This window comes from Teleopsis dalmanni, chromosome 1 (genome assembly GCF_002237135.1).
Source record: "Teleopsis dalmanni isolate 2A chromosome 1, ASM223713v2, whole genome shotgun sequence".
Classification (NCBI taxonomy): Eukaryota; Metazoa; Arthropoda; class Insecta; order Diptera; family Diopsidae; genus Teleopsis; species Teleopsis dalmanni.
The window spans coordinates 95,126,151-95,142,111 of record NC_051846.1 but is presented as its reverse complement, the minus strand read 5'-3'; the positions used below and the strand labels follow the sequence as shown (position 1 = coordinate 95,142,111).

Here is a 15,961-nt window from a genome sequence, read left to right as displayed (position 1 = left end):
CCTTATCACAAGTCAAAAAAATGATGGCAAAATTGTACTGAATACACTTCGAATTGCTTCCACATTCACCGCATAGTCCAGATCTGGCCCCAGCGACTACTGCTTAATGGCTGATCACAAAAAAATGCTCGCCGGTAAGAAATTCATCTCAAATAAAGAAGTAATTGCTGAAACTGAAGCCTGTTTTGAGATAAAAGACAAATCCTTCTACAAGAACGGCATCGAGAAGTTAGAGAAGCGTTGCAACGATTGTATTGTCCTTGAAGGATATTATATTGTTGAGTAAAATTGTTTTTTGGCAGAAAAAAATTGTTTTTATTAGTTAGTCACACGACTTATTGAGTGATATGTTATGCCAGCCCATTAAAATTTCTGGAATTCTAATGGGCTGGCTCAACATAGCAGCAAATTACAGACCTTCCTCACTGACAAAAATATTGATATTATGTTAATATCTGAAACCCACTTCAACCAAAGAAGCCATCTCAGAATTCCGAAGTATTCTATATACAGCGCCAACCACCCATCTGGAAATGCTCGCGGAAGAGCTACGATAATCGTGAAAAGCGATATTGATCACTCCGTGCACAACAAACACGAAAAAACATTTCTTCAGTCAATATCAATAACAGTTAAAAACAATAAACGTCCAATTTGTATAGCCTCTATCTATAGCACACCAAACCAAAAATTTAAAAGTCATCAGTTTGAGGAATTTTTCCACACGCAAAATGGTTAAACATTTATAGCTGCTGGAGACTTCAATGCAAAGCATACTCACTGGGACTCCAGATTTATCACACCAAGAGGCCGTGAATTGTTTAAGACTATGCAGGCTAACAATTTGCTTCACGCATCAGCTGGTGAACCAACTTACTGGCCAACTGACCACGATAAAGTTCCAGGCGTGATCGATTTTTGCATATATAAAGGCATTTCTAGCTCACTATTATCGATACATTCCAGTTTAGACCTTTCTTCAGACCACTCTCCCCTTATTATGGAGATGAACTCTAAAATTTTTGTAAAGAACAAAGAGCCTCGATTATACAACAAAAGTACAGACTGGAGTATTCTCAGAAGCATCATAAATGAAAATTTAACAACCAACATCCCACTCAAAACCGGTAACGATATCGAATCTGCGGTCAGCAATTTAATACAATCGTACAGAATGCCGCGTGGAACTCAACCTGCATTTCAATGAATACAAAGCAGACCACATTGACAGAGGCATAAAAGAATAGGTACTTTAAAAACGTAAATTGCGACGAATTTGGCAAATAACAAAAAATTGTGAAGACAAAAGACGTTTGAATGAAGCGATAAAAAAGCTTAAAGAAACCCTAAAGGAGAATAAAAACAGAAACATTGAAACATAGCTACCTGAATTGTCTCTCACTGAAGCAACCGACTATTCATTATGGCGGGCCACTCGCAAGCTGAATCGATCAACGCCACACATTTCACCACTCAAAATGTATAATGAACAGTGGGCTAGATCCAGAATCGACAAGGCTTAAACTTTCGTAGAGCATCTTCAAGGTGTATTTCAACCATACCCATGCAGAAATTACGAAAACGACACTGAAATTAAGACTTTCCTGCAAACACCGCATCAAATGGATTTTCCGGTTCCAAAAACTACAATACAAGAAATTAAATGGACAATTAAGACTAAAATTAAAATCAAAAAGGCTCCTGGGTACGATTTGATCACTGGCAAAGTGTTGAAAGAGGTTCCAAATATTAGTCTGGGGTTCATCAACCAACTTTTTAATGCCATAATAAGTCATACTATTAAATACTTTTAAAGAAATGGTGCATTAAAGAAGCTAATGAATCTAAATCTGCACAAACTACATTCATTCTTCGCCATGGTTACTGCCCACCAGCCACATAAAATAATAACGTACTACCACAATCCGATCACGTAAAGTATCTAGGTGTTCATCTTGATCGGCGTCTCACCTGGAAACACCATTTATTTACGAAACGCAAGCTCAATTTTGCCCAAATTCAAAGCTATCACTGAACAATAAAGTACTTTTATATGAAGTTATTTGGAAACCAATAAGGACCTATAGCAATATTACAGAGATTTTAATCAAAAATACTTCATATATGTGCAGCTACTCCAGGGTATATCCCAAATAGTACTTTATAGCGCGTTTCATCAGTTTCATCAGTGTTTGAAATAATACAAACAGTCAGCAAAAACTACCGTACAAGGCTATCAAATCATCCGAACTCACTGGCACACGAGCTGTTATCAGATATCAATCATCCACGTCGATGAAGAAGATTTTCTACGTCGGACTTGCCAAGTAGAACCCTAAACACGTGTATCGTAATTGTAAACTCACTAAAATTAAACATTTATAGCCAACTATTTACTCAAATCAGTCGTCATTTAATCTTTAGAGGTGTTTACTACTGAGTGTCCTGCTCATGTCTACATATCATTTTAAACTATATTATATCCATAAGTAATACTGAATGTTCTTTTACAGATTGTGTTCATATAATAAGTAATAAAAAATAAATGTATTCTTGATTTAATGTAAGGCTTTCACTCTTTTCCCGCACATGTCTACATATTATTTTAAACGATATTATGTCCATAAGTAATACTGAATATTCTCTTACAGATTGTGTTCATATAATAAATAATAAAAAAAATGTATTCTTGATTTAATGTAAAGCTTCCACTCTTTTCTTTTCTCTTGGTTTGCCACAAGATTTGTTATTTGTTATTTCCACTCTTTTCTTTTCTCTTGGTTTGCCACAAAATTTGTTATTAAACAGGATGAAAACTGTAGATGAGTATACTGATAATATAACACATCAGCTGATAAGACCGTAGGATGACTGACAACGGCACTAATAAAAAAAAGTATCTAAATTTTAAATAGGAGCAACTTCCATATGATACCAGTCAAAATTTTATGACATTTAAACATTAATATTTAAGTTGCAGCTGTTTTAGTGACGCAACTTTTTATATTTGTTTAAACTATAGATATAAAGCAATTCATGTCTTAATATATTATTTCTTTCTGTTGAGAAAAAAATACAGTAAGTGCAGAAGCTTGGCTACATAAGTGCCACATCGACCCTGCTTCATCGAGACAAGTTATAGAATAGCTGTTTGCTGACTTTAAAGGCTGGCGTACAAATACCGATAATACCAAACGCATTGGTCACCACCAAGTGGTGACGACATCAGAAAATGAAAAAAATCCACAATATCCTTTTTTGACAAACTCTAAAGTTAAGTAACAGGAGATAGCTGACACCTTAAAGATATCAATAAAGAAACGTTAACCAGTTGAAGAAAACATGTGTGAAACAGATTTAAATTCTGAATTGATAAATAATTTTTTTATTGTTTAATATGTAAGCGCTTCAAAGCCACTATACTGCAACACTTTTACTAATGGTGTCGAATATGTACTCCTAAGGGTAAGCAGTTATTTAACACAACTTTACACAAAAAATGCAATTTGAACGTATATTCTTCTGCGTAACCCCCATTCTTGACTATGAACTGCAACAAAATCCCTGATCCTTTAAGACTTCACTATAATTAAAGGCATAGAAAGAAAACTTATATTGGTCCATAACAATAATGATTTATTTGCTGACGATTTACCTATCACTTGATAAAATAACTAAATGTATAGTAGATTTTTCCAAAAACCTCAAATCCTTAAAAACTGAATAAATTAAAAAAAAATATATAAACATTGAATTAGACGACAAAAAATAATAGGCATACTGAGGACTTACAACTATTTCTGAATTTAATTGTAATAGTAGGAACAAGATATTTCACATCTATTGATATTAATTAATTTCAGGAAGTACTTGCCAATTTAGACATAAAAGTATGAGTATGAAATGATACAGTAAAAACAAACGCAGTCAAGACTTGCATTACTAAAAACGAAATGAATTGTAAAAAAGCACTTACGAATGCTAACATCTTCCCTAAAATGTTAAAAAACTTACCATCTCTAGCTTTAACTTTTATATCAATTTTATTTAATGACATCATAATATAAAATTTTTTGAAAGCAGGATTGCATTTAAACTGAGACCATTCCTCGATGATCAATGATCTTTTCCATTTCGGTAATTTATCTTTAGAGAATATCACATGACTACCAAAAAGATAAATAGAATTACAAAAAAAATACAAATTTTTAATATAATGTGGTGCAAAGGTATATAAAACACGCAATATATTACCACGTAACGTTCACTTAGTTTTTGATTCTCTAATAAACTCTAATAAATTAAACTAATATGGGCTTACGGACAATTTGTATATGACAACGTTTTCAACATAAAGATATTACAAAGAGCATAGTCTAAATTATTAAGATCCATTATAGTTGCTGCATTAAATATTACAAATAGCTAGTGAAATTGCCACGGCTAATAAAATTAAGTTAATCAACAACTCAACAAATTCATTAAAAAACTTAAAAACATAAAGATATGTCTTCACAAAAGGTGTTAAATGATAGACCACTACCTGTAAAACGAAATTAAATGTTAAATGTTCCTGTAAGTTCAAACCAAAATTCTGTAAAAACATTTGTCGAAAACATCACCACATTATCAACTAGCATAATAACAACAACATCATCAATGCAAGAACCAATAATGTCAACAATCACACCGCCTTTGCAAAAATTGCAGAGTGCAACTCAAAATACTCCAGTTCCAACAAAAAGAAATAGATCATCTCCCAATAATCAAAAAGAAAAGCAGAGGATTAAGAAACAAAACCAAAAAGAGCAATCGTCTAATCAGCAAACCCTGACGAATTATTGGCTTGCCAAACCAGCAAACAGGTTCGCATGCTTATCGGACGAAAATGAAAAGAGCGATAACAACGAAAATGATGCAGCAAAACAAATTAAAAAAGCAAACTACCATCCTTCTTTGTTCAAAAAGTAGAGAGACTAGACATTTTAATAAAGGCAATTGACGCAATACCGAATTGCAAATACAAAATAAAAGTATTACCAAATAATGAAGTCAAACTGCAACTATTTGACTCTATTCATTACACTAGCATAAAAAAGCTACTAAAAGCAAAAAAATACCGAATACTATACATTTAAACCGAAGGAAGAGGTTTTAAAGTCTTCATCCGCGGCATGCACTTCTCTGTGGATACAAATGAAATTAAAAAAAAGTCTTCATGAAAACGGTCATTAAATCATAAATATCCAAAACATATTACAGCCACGAACTAAGAGATCATTAAATTTATTCTCTATAAAATTAAAACAAAATGTAAACAACAAAGAAATTTACTCAATTCAGTATTTGCTTCACTGCAAAATCCAATTTGAGCCACCTCGCCCTCAAAAAGTTATACCTCAATGTTCAACCTGTCAAAAATTTGGACACACAAAAAATTTCTGCACCAAGTCACCCGTTTGTGTTAAATGTGCAAGAAATCATAAAACCGCCAGTTGTCCAACAAAAGGAAATACTGAAAACATAAGCTGTGCCTTATGCGGAGAAAAGCATACAGCCAACTACAAGGGATGTGAGGTGTACAAATCACTTAAAATTAAACGATATCCAATCATGATAAAAAAAAGTAACACCCGTCCAAACAAGCCATCAACAATCTTCTAACATAACAAACAATGCAACCATTCAAAATACAAATGCCAACATCCCACAAACATTATCATATGCCCACGTTTCACGCCAAACACCTGTTGAATCTAATTCTTACAACTCAGAACTCCCAGATTTAAAAGAAATGATGAAAACATTGATAACACAAATGTCAGGAATGATGAACATTTTAACGGCATTGGTTACAAAAATCAATGGGTAAGTACAATGACTTGAAAATAGTAACATGGAATGCAAACGGTGTCAGTAGACATACCAACGAATTGAAAATTTTTCTGTACTCAAATTCAATCGACATACTATTAACCTCAGAAACGCATTTCACTGAAAAAAGCTATGCTATCTCTGAATTAGAAAATCATAGTACAGAACAAATACAAGCGACCACAATAATGATTGAAGATTCTCATGGTCTATTAAAATTGGCTGCTGTTTATTGTCCTCCTAAGTTCTCAAATACCAAAGACACGTACTTAAATTTCCTTGGTCAAAGATTTATAGTCGGAGGGGATTACGCAAAGGGCAAAAATTTTTACACTGCATTGAGTGAATATAAAGCAAAATTTATAAGTACTGGTGAACCAACCTACTGGCCTAGTGACCCAAAAAAGCAACCTGATTTGATTGACTTCTTTATAACAAAAAACATAGATGTAAATAACCTTTCCATTCATTCCAGCCTTGAGTTGTCCTTTGACCACTTACCAATACTACTAGTTTACAGCACAACTCTTCATATGAAAAATACGAACAATAATACTTACAATTATAAAACGTGTTGGGATACATATCGTGAGCTAATAGAAGAACAATTAGTTATAAATGTAGCTCTAAGAACAGAAGATGAAATAAATAATGCAATAATTAATTTCCATACTCTACTATTATCTGCAGCATCTGCATCTACACCAATAACTAAAATCAAAACTGTAATACCTGTCCCGAATCACATCAAAAATAAAATAGAACAAAAAAGAAAGTTGAGAAAAATCTGGCAAGTATCCAGAATTCCACAAATAAAGACAAAGTTGAACAAATTAACAAAACAGCTGAAAGAATTATTAGGGACTGAAAGACAAAAAAATGTATCAATATTGAGTGCTACAAAGGTTACAAATTACTCTTTATGGAAATCGACAAAGAGTAGTAATTGTGCCATACACCATTGCACACTGCCTAAAAAAGAATATAACACTTGGACGGTCACAAATCAAGAAAAACCAACTGTTCTCGCTGAATACTTTAGGAGCACAAACGCTAAAAATGTAAGAAACCATGCACTACCCAAGAACCTGACCCCGAAGAACATTAAAATAAAGAAGATAACAATTGCTAAAATAAAAAAAAACAACAACACCGTTAATATCAACCCAAAAAAATCACCAGGCTATGATAAGATAGCTGGTAAATTTCTTCTAGAATTACCTGTAATAGCTATCATTTACATTAGAAACATCTTTAACTGCATGATTAGCAATAAGATTTTCCCTTCTGTTTGGAAAGTACCGAAGGCTGTAGCAATACCAAAACCATGCAAAAATACTTTAATTCTCAATTCTTGTAGACTGATCAGCTTATTACCCATCTTATCTAAACCATATGAAAATCTTCTTTTCTCCCGACTGGGACCAATAATAAAAAAAAAACAACCTATTGCCAATTCACCAATTTCGATTTCGTAAAAAGCATTCTACAATTCATCAAATTCATCGGGTGGCTAGTAAAATTGCAATGAATATAGACTCTAAGAAGATCACTGTGGGTGTGTTTTTAGACGTAACTAAAGCATTCGACAGCGTCTAACACGAAGGGTTGCTTTACAAACTATCAAGAATATTGCCGGCCGATATTTATTTACTATGTGAACTACTATTGCGGTTTCATTTTTAATTTTTTATTCATTGTTTATCATAAGTCATTTTTATGGTTATTGTATAGACTTCATATAAATATGAAACATATTTAGGAAAAAAAATCGAACCGCACATAAATGTCAACATTTAATTTATAAAATCAGTTATTACACTCACTTATGCTGAAGAATAAACCAAAAAAACTTAAAAGCGTCGGCAATATTAACTTTCATATATTTTGTTAAGTAAAGCCTATACAAATTTATATACTATAAATTTCTCTCGTACACTGCACAGAGAATTTTTTGTCACACAGTGTGCACACGCACATTTGTGGTGTTAACTTTATGTGCTGTTTTAAATTTCACACCGCACCACGCAATAAATGTGCACACAGCTTCGTGCACACACATTTGTGCTGTGCGATTGACTTATAAAAATGTGCACAATCAGATATGGGAGAAAATTTTATGCTCACACCGCACTGTTCAAAATAAAATTCTCTTAGCACACCGCACTGTGCGAAAAGAATTCTCTGTGCACACGAGTCTGCTTTTCTAATATTACGATCAGTGGCGTCGCTAGGCGTCAGCGATGTCGGCGACCGCCGACGGCCTCGCGCGCGCTGGTGCTTCGCAAAAAGTTACCGACTGTGGATTCTAAGCACTTAATAAATATTTGAAGTATTCCCGAATGTTTATATAGTAACCAGATTCACGTTCACACTTCCAGTCAGTATAGCTTCGACGGAAAGAAGCTACTCAAAGATAAAAGACGTGATTAAGACGTACTAGAAAAGTATGAAGATCCAAGAGAGACTATCTCTATTGGAAATTCCATAAATTATGATATAATTTTAAAAAAATTGAGTGAGGCTAAAAGTAGGAAAATTCATTTATTTTAATTTGATTAGCAATAAAACTTTCAACAATGTAATAGTACGTTTCCACTATGTACTTAGCCTTACTTAGTAGGCTTCATTTACTGAGTAAATTGCATTTGCCATACAAAGAGCTTCCGTGCTTTCTCATTTACTATAGAATATAGTAAGCAAAATTCGACCAAAATTATACCAAATATGACGAATGCAACATTGGAAATTATCGAAATTTGACATATTTGACATATGAAGCAAAATGTAAACATAAACAAACAATCAAAAAATCAAAACAAACAAGAGGTAAGAATTTTTTTAAATATTTTTTTTTTATACATACAAAATATTTGTTTTTGTAGGCAATACTACAATACGGAGATTAGGAAACATGGCAAATAATATCAAATCGAATAGCACAAAATACCAGAGATTTAGTGAGAGAGATTTTAGAGCTAACTAAATGTATACGACTCAAACTGTAAAGATAAAATCTGGCTAAGACTCACTAACCAGCGCAAAACTGGCACGATTACAAAGAATATTTGTAGTCTATATAATAATATATAATCGAGAATACAAGGTGATATCGGAGAAATTTTTTAAATTCTGTTACATAAAATAAATAAAATGTTCTTTTACCAGCATTCTATATTAGATGTCCAAACTATGGAAATACTAACAGATAAAAGTGTCAATACTAAATCGTGTATGGACGATTTTCTTTTCCATATTACGTTATAGTGCGAGATTTGAATCAGCTTCTAACCGTGCTAAGTGAGGCTATGTGACAAAGGTTTTATTTAGGAAATAGTGAACAATAATTTCTTAGTTATAAGTTTTAATTTTTTAATTTGTAATTATAAAATCTTTATAAGTTATTTTAATCATATTAAAATCGATTACTTTTATGTACATTTAAGTATAGTAATATATTTTCCGATATAAGTATTCTATAAAATTTTTAAAATGGCAAAATAAAACAACTTTCTTATATTATTCAATAAAATCAATTACTTCTGATTTTGCGATAAAATAAAAATATGTCTAAATTTTTAAAAGATATACTTGGGATACTCAAAGATTTGCAACAAATCTCATAAACAAATGTTGCGAAGATATTAATTTATATACTTTTAGATATTAGAATAAAAGATTTAATAATTTGTTTAAGAACACTTAATACATATATTTTGCAATGGAAAAAAACAAAATTTTTATTTTAAATATGTTAACTATTTAGACGGATGATCAACATACTTCTCACATATTTTTTCCAAAAAGGAATTTATTCTTCATATAACGAAGGGTTTTCCACGCATTGTGGAAAACCCATGACTTCGAAGCCGCTAATGCACTCTTTTACCTTTTCGCTGCTTAATGGCAAAGCATTCATATATAAAGGCAAAAGAGTTTTCCACACTTCTGCACAAAATTCTTTCAAACATTTGCAAACTGTGGCCTTTCCAACGCCAAACAGATTTGCAATGCTTCTGAATTCAGCGGATGAGCCAAGACAGTAAAGTGCAATTGCAATTCTTTTTCTTAAACAAATTGCACATCTAAAGCTGGTGTCTTGCTTCTCCAAATTTTTCAAACGATTGCAAAGCTCATTGAAAGATTCTATGCTCATACGAAAATTTTCTTCAAAGAACTCAGGACCATTTTTTTGGCAATCTTCTTCCCAAAACTTCTTCGTTCTTTTCTAAAATAGCAACTCATTTAAATTTTATTCTTTATTTAATAATTTACTGCCCGTACTTACCAAAGTCCAGCACTTCCTTTTTTTTCTTGTTATCATTGACGAAAGCAACGTTAATTGTTGTTTTTGGATCATTTGTATTTTTTTATAAATTTTTGTCTGTTCTTTTATATATGCAGCAACAGCCGCTTTTATATTATGCACAACATTACACATATTATATATTAAATTATTGAAATTTTCTGCGTTCTCTTCCATGTTGATTTATATACTTTTAACAATACAAAATTGATGTCAGCTGTTTACAATTAAAATGTAAACACAGAAAAGCTCTGAAACTAAAAACTTTTTGACACATAAAAGCTATTCCTTAAGTAACTCATAATAATGTAAACGCAAAAAGCTCTATGATACTATATGACTTACTAAGTACATAGTGGAAACGTACTATTAGCCCAAAAAAGTGTGCAGGTAACATTTTGACAGCTTATGTCAGCTGTGATATGTTTTGATTTCAGTATTTTGTTTACATATTTTGAATAGCGAAGCAAATTGATGAACTATTTTTTTTTATGCAATTTTTCTAATTAATTTAATTAAATAATCGTCGTAAGATATTGATAAAGAGTTTCTTAGAAAAATATCCAAAGGTAAATATAAAATAATTTCAGTAAATAACATAAATTATTAGTTTGACTATTTAGCGCGAGATTTTATGCCAAAGTAGATATTCCTCTGAAATATTTAGAGCTGTTGCGAAGAAAGATAATTCGATCAGAACAAAAAATTGAAATTCCCTCATTAAATGAAGAAACTGGTTTAGATATTTTCAAAATTCCTTCGCATAAAATTAACTTGACTCGCTGCATTCATTTGCGTAAAATAGCTGAACTCATACCCGGAGCTTGTGGTGCAGAAGTTAAATGCGTTTGTATAGAAGCTGGTATGTACGCATTGCGTGATCGTTATTCACGAAAATTTCGAAATGACTGTCGCTTAAGTTATGCAGAAGAATTCAGATAAAAAACTGTCTATTTAGAAATTATGGAAAAAAATTTAAAAACTTTTATATATTTATACACCGAGTATCATAAAATGATTATTGCTTTGTAATTGAATTATTTCTTGGATCTTCACAATTAAAAGTTAAAAACTTAATATAACATTTACGTTTTTTGTATTTGCTAATTTTTTGTGAGAAACGCATAATTAATTTTTTTTTGCTATTAAAATCGGATTAAATTGTGTATTAGATTAAGTGTTGGTTTCTAATATTTTGGTATTATTGCTACATATTTTATTACAGTTATAGATTATTTTAGATCATATAAAAAATGTTTTGTCGTAAATATTTTTTCAAAACCTTTTGAATTGCGTTTAGAGCAATGATTCTCGACTCAAGACATGCTGTAGACCAAAAAAATATTCAATGTATTTTACAAACAAAATATTAAAAGCAACTTGTGCAAAGAGTAGTGCCAGTAAAAATTTGATATTTTACAAGCCACCAGTCCTAATATATATATTTAATCCTTCAACTCCTAGGAAGAGCATAGAGTCGTAACAAATAACTTCCACTCGGTACGATTGGTGACCAATAGATTCAACTCTCCCCATCCTTTCCGCATGTGTGATATTTCCGCGTCGGTTTGTTGTCTCCAGATGTGAGCAGGTCTGCCCCCTCTTCTGCTACTCATCGGGTTCCACTCAATCGCCATTCTTGTAATGTCACCAGTCGGTCTACGCAAAGTGTGACCGATCCATTCCCAATAGCGGTTTTCAATTTCGTTTGAAATTGCATTTGGCCAAAATACTTTAACAATTTTGCGTAATGACTGATTTAAAAAAACTTGTAGTGCATGATGCTGTTTTCCGTAGTATTCCAGAATTGGCATCCATATAGAAGGCAATATTTTATGCTGGAATTAAATTTTCGTATTTTAGTCAGACGCGATATCTGAGATGATCTCCAGACTTTATTTAAGCGACCGAACGCTTGTTTTGCCTTGTTGATGCGGTTCTCAATGTCCGCACTGAACTACGTTCAGGACGATGTTGAACAGCAACGGTGACATTACGCAACCCTGTCGAACGCCGGTTTTTATGAGTATTTTGTCGCTTAGATATTTCTCGTGCAGTGTCCTGCAACTGGCATCCTTGTATAGGGCTTTGATGAGCCCAATGATCTTTTGCGACACACCCTTATGTTCAAGCGCGTTCCAAATGACGGTGTGACATAGTGTATCAAAGGCTTTTTCGTAGTCTATAAATAATAAATATAGTTGATCTCCATTCTACAGACTGTTCGATGATTAATCTTATAGCATTGACAGACGACAGCTAAATTATCATTAAGGGGCTAAATTATAATTTATTTGCTCATTCAGCAGTTTTAAATGATCATTTATGGTCTTTAAATGACCGAATTTAACCCAATTTATATGTCATTTAGATTTTTAGAAATGGTAATGCAGCATATGTAAGTGAAACGAAATAAAAAATGGAACAAATTTCAAGCTATTTGGTTGTCAAAATGTAAACAAAATATATTTGGAATCATTGGTAAATGCAAGTACTCGTTATATTTTATATATTTTATATTTTTTTTATATATTTCAATTTCAATTTCGATAAACACAACTTCTTTTTATATTTTATTGTTTGTACGTTATTTTCAATATTTAGTTTTAAATCTAAATAATATTTTCTCTTGACAATTAATTAAATAGGTTTTGTCTTAAATCAATTGAGGCATCCAACTCAAAAGTATCAAAAAATTCTGGTTGATCTGCCGTTTCTTCCACACTATTGTGTTGAAAAAAAATAAATAAACTAAATAAAATAATAAACACAACTACTTATTAATTTAATGACTTTACAACGGCCTCCAACATCGACAATTTTTTTCGTTCTATTTCTTGATCAACCGCCCAATTGTTTCTGCATTGCTCCACCCTTTTCGTGATGTTACACGAAAAGGGTGTTACTCTAAAAATATAAATAACTATAAAAAATAGATTTCCTTAATATTTTTACTTTTAAATTCTACAACTACTTACGTTTGATTCACAGCAAAATAATTATATTAAATAACTGCAGTTGACAGTTGAAAATTAAAGAGAATTGTATATTATTATTTTTCAAATACAGTTAACAGCTGACCGTAAACTGAAAATTACATATGTACTTCCAAAAATCGTTCACAATAGACGAGTTTTTAGTCTTGGCAACCATGCAATTTGAGCTGCTAATTAGTTAAGCGGTTTCAAAAAGGTTGGACTAAATAAGCCAGCAGTGTTGTTGTTTCATATGTTATTTTCAAAATAAACGGTTGTTCTTTTGTGATTTGCATACAAAAGAAAATGCCTATTGTGGGCCATTTTTGTATATAGGGAAAATCTTTTAAGGGACAAACCAGCATACATACAATTTAAGAGTCAATTTAACAAATGTATATTATTTAACATATTATTTAACAAGTGTTAACCTACATCCGAAACGCACAACTGGGCACCTTAAAATTTTTAACAACATGTGGTCACCTAACCTATGTTTGACAGCGAATGACACAATCGAGTGAAGTAAGAATAACGGAAGTTCGATGGGTAGCGTCGTGAATAAATATATTGTTTTAGTTAAATAAAGTAAAGTAATGTTATGTAAAAAGAAAGTCTATTAACGTTTTGTAGTTAACGCAAAAAACCCAATTTAAATTAAACCAAAGTTTAAAGTTCAGAAGTGTGATTGAATCAATGTCCAAAAGGGGAGTAATTAAAACGTAAGTTTGAATATTTGGCGCAGAAAATTAAAAAACTAACGAACGCAGATATATACGTAATGATGGTGACCATCGAGACACTGACGAAGGAACAGTTGAAGGACTTCTTACAACAGCAAGAGTTATCAACTACAGGCAATAAGGCAGAATTAGTTGCAAGATTAACTAAACACGTGAAGTCAAGCGGCGTAGTTTTGCAATTTACAAACGATAATGATGAATTGCGGGGTGAAAACGAAGAATTGAGAAAACAAATTAGCGAACTGCGGCAAATGGTGCAACAAGTGGCCATTAACCAGAATAACGGTAGAAACAATCAAAACAGTACTTCAGAAATGCCTAGTAAGGACCGTAACGCGCATTCTATACGAGAAATCGCAGAAGTCCTACGCAATTTGTCGAACGTGTTGAAGCTGTTATGTCTGTATATGCGTGGCCCGAAAAAAGTGTGCTTCTTGCAGTGTATAGCCGTTTGAAGGGTGTAGCGCGCATGTGGGTGGACGCATCACCAAGAATGCATGCTACTTGGAAGGAGTTCTCAAATGAGCTTGTCACCGAGTTCGGTTGCGAATACGATGAAGCGGATATACATTACAATATGTCGCGCGTTGCTCGAAGGCAAAACGAAACAATAACTGAGTTCATTTTTCGTGTCTCTGCGCTAGGACGACGTCATAATCTTAGTGAGATGGCTATCACGAAATACGCCCGAGAAGGATTAAAACATCGAGAACTACAAATGGCGATTGCTTCGCAAAAATTCGTATCCGTTAAAGAAATGCGTGAAGCATGCGAGAACTTTTTACAAAATTGCATTAAGATAAACGAAAAGCCTTTTCATAATGCGGGTGAAAGCGAACAAAGAATACAATCGTTCAGTAAGGCAAAGAATGTTATGTGTTACAATTGTGGTGAGTCAGGGCACTTGTCAGTAAATTGTGCAAGACCCCCAAAACGTCCTCGTTGTATAGATTGTAGTAAGGTGCACCCCAAAAATGAACAGCAAAATTGCGGAAAACCATCAGCTTTTGTGCGAAAAACAAGTATTATCGACAATAAATTTCTTAAGAAAATAACGATTGGTGGCAAGCAAGCCATTGCATTTATTGATACTGGAAGCGAATGTAATATGGTCCGAGAAACATTTGCCAACGATATTGGTGGTACGCGCAGCAAAAACCTATTTACCATCAGTGGATTCGGTGGTGGTATAGAACGATCTGAGATACAAATCGACACGGATTTGAAAATCGATGAAGTTGAAAAACCGTTGACGTTGCACGTCTTCAAAGATCGTGTGTTGAATTACGATTTATTGCTCGGGGACGAAATATTCAATAGCGAAAAAAAAAGCGCCGTATATGACAACGGACAGTTCAAATTCGAAGACAAAGTAAAAACGACGTGTAAAATTAATAAACTTAGTCCAATAACGGAGGATGACGTGTGTATGGACACTGTGAATTCAGATTCTAAGGGAAAGCTGTTAGAGGTGATGAATGAATTCCGAGAATGTTTCGCTACAGGTATGGATGGAATCGGCAAAACTAGTGTAGTCGAAATGAAAATTGAGTTAACGACCAACGAGGTAATCGCACAAGTCCCGTATAGAGTTCCGGAACCGAAAAACGAAATCGTTGCGAAGAAAATTCAAGAGTTGCTCGACAACGATATTATAGCTCCGTCCGAATCAAGTTTGCGAGTCTGGAAGGCGGAAATAACTGAGGCAGATTGGCTTTACAGTATGCAATTACAAGACAGCAAACTCCAACAAGTCGTAATGAAAATTGAAGATAAGGATTCAGACATTATTAACGACTATAAAATAATTAACGGACGACTGTACAAACGGTATAAAAACCAACAGCTCTTCGTAATACCAAAGGCTTTGCGATGGAAGGTGACACATGATGCACATGTTAAAACAGGACACCTAAGCGTTGACCGAACGATTGAATACTTACTACGGTCTATGTGGTTCGCTCGAATGCGAAACTGTCAAATCTTTTGTGAAAGCGTGCATTGATTGTGCCTTCACTAAGCGTCAAGGAGGTAAAAAGGAAGGTGAGTTACATTGCGACAAA

General features: G+C 33.0%; 1 protein-coding gene and 1 long non-coding RNA gene across 2 annotated transcripts; one reads left to right on the top strand and one right to left on the bottom strand.

Moving 5' to 3' along the window:
• The first annotated feature begins 8,670 nt into the window (after positions 1–8,670).
• Positions 8,671–9,239, top strand: LOC119673098. Its single transcript, XR_005252004.1, has 3 exons — positions 8,671–8,703; positions 8,760–8,980; positions 9,043–9,239. It is a non-coding gene; the product is annotated as an uncharacterized LOC119673098 (long non-coding RNA).
• Positions 9,240–9,648: 409 nt separating this feature from the next.
• Positions 9,649–10,234, bottom strand: LOC119688909. Its single transcript, XM_038103582.1, has 2 exons — positions 10,163–10,234; positions 9,649–10,102 (listed from the first exon to the last, which is right to left on the bottom strand). The coding sequence occupies exons 1-2, from the start codon at positions 10,232–10,234 to the stop codon at positions 9,686–9,688; spliced, it is 489 nt and encodes a 162-aa protein (XP_037959510.1). The 3' UTR covers positions 9,649–9,685.
• Between the last annotated feature and the right edge of the window lie 5,727 nt (positions 10,235–15,961).

What these genes read in the sequence shown, in the direction of transcription:
- LOC119688909 (XM_038103582.1), bottom strand. Translation starts at nt 10,234, where the DNA reads ATGATCCAAAAACAACAATTAACGTTGCTTTCGTCAATGATAACAAGA. An exon ending in AAAGGAAGTGCTGGACTTTG is followed by an intron (nt 10,103 to 10,162) that starts GTAAGTACGGGC and finishes TTGCTATTTTAG; the next exon opens with AAAAGAACGAAGAAGTTTTG.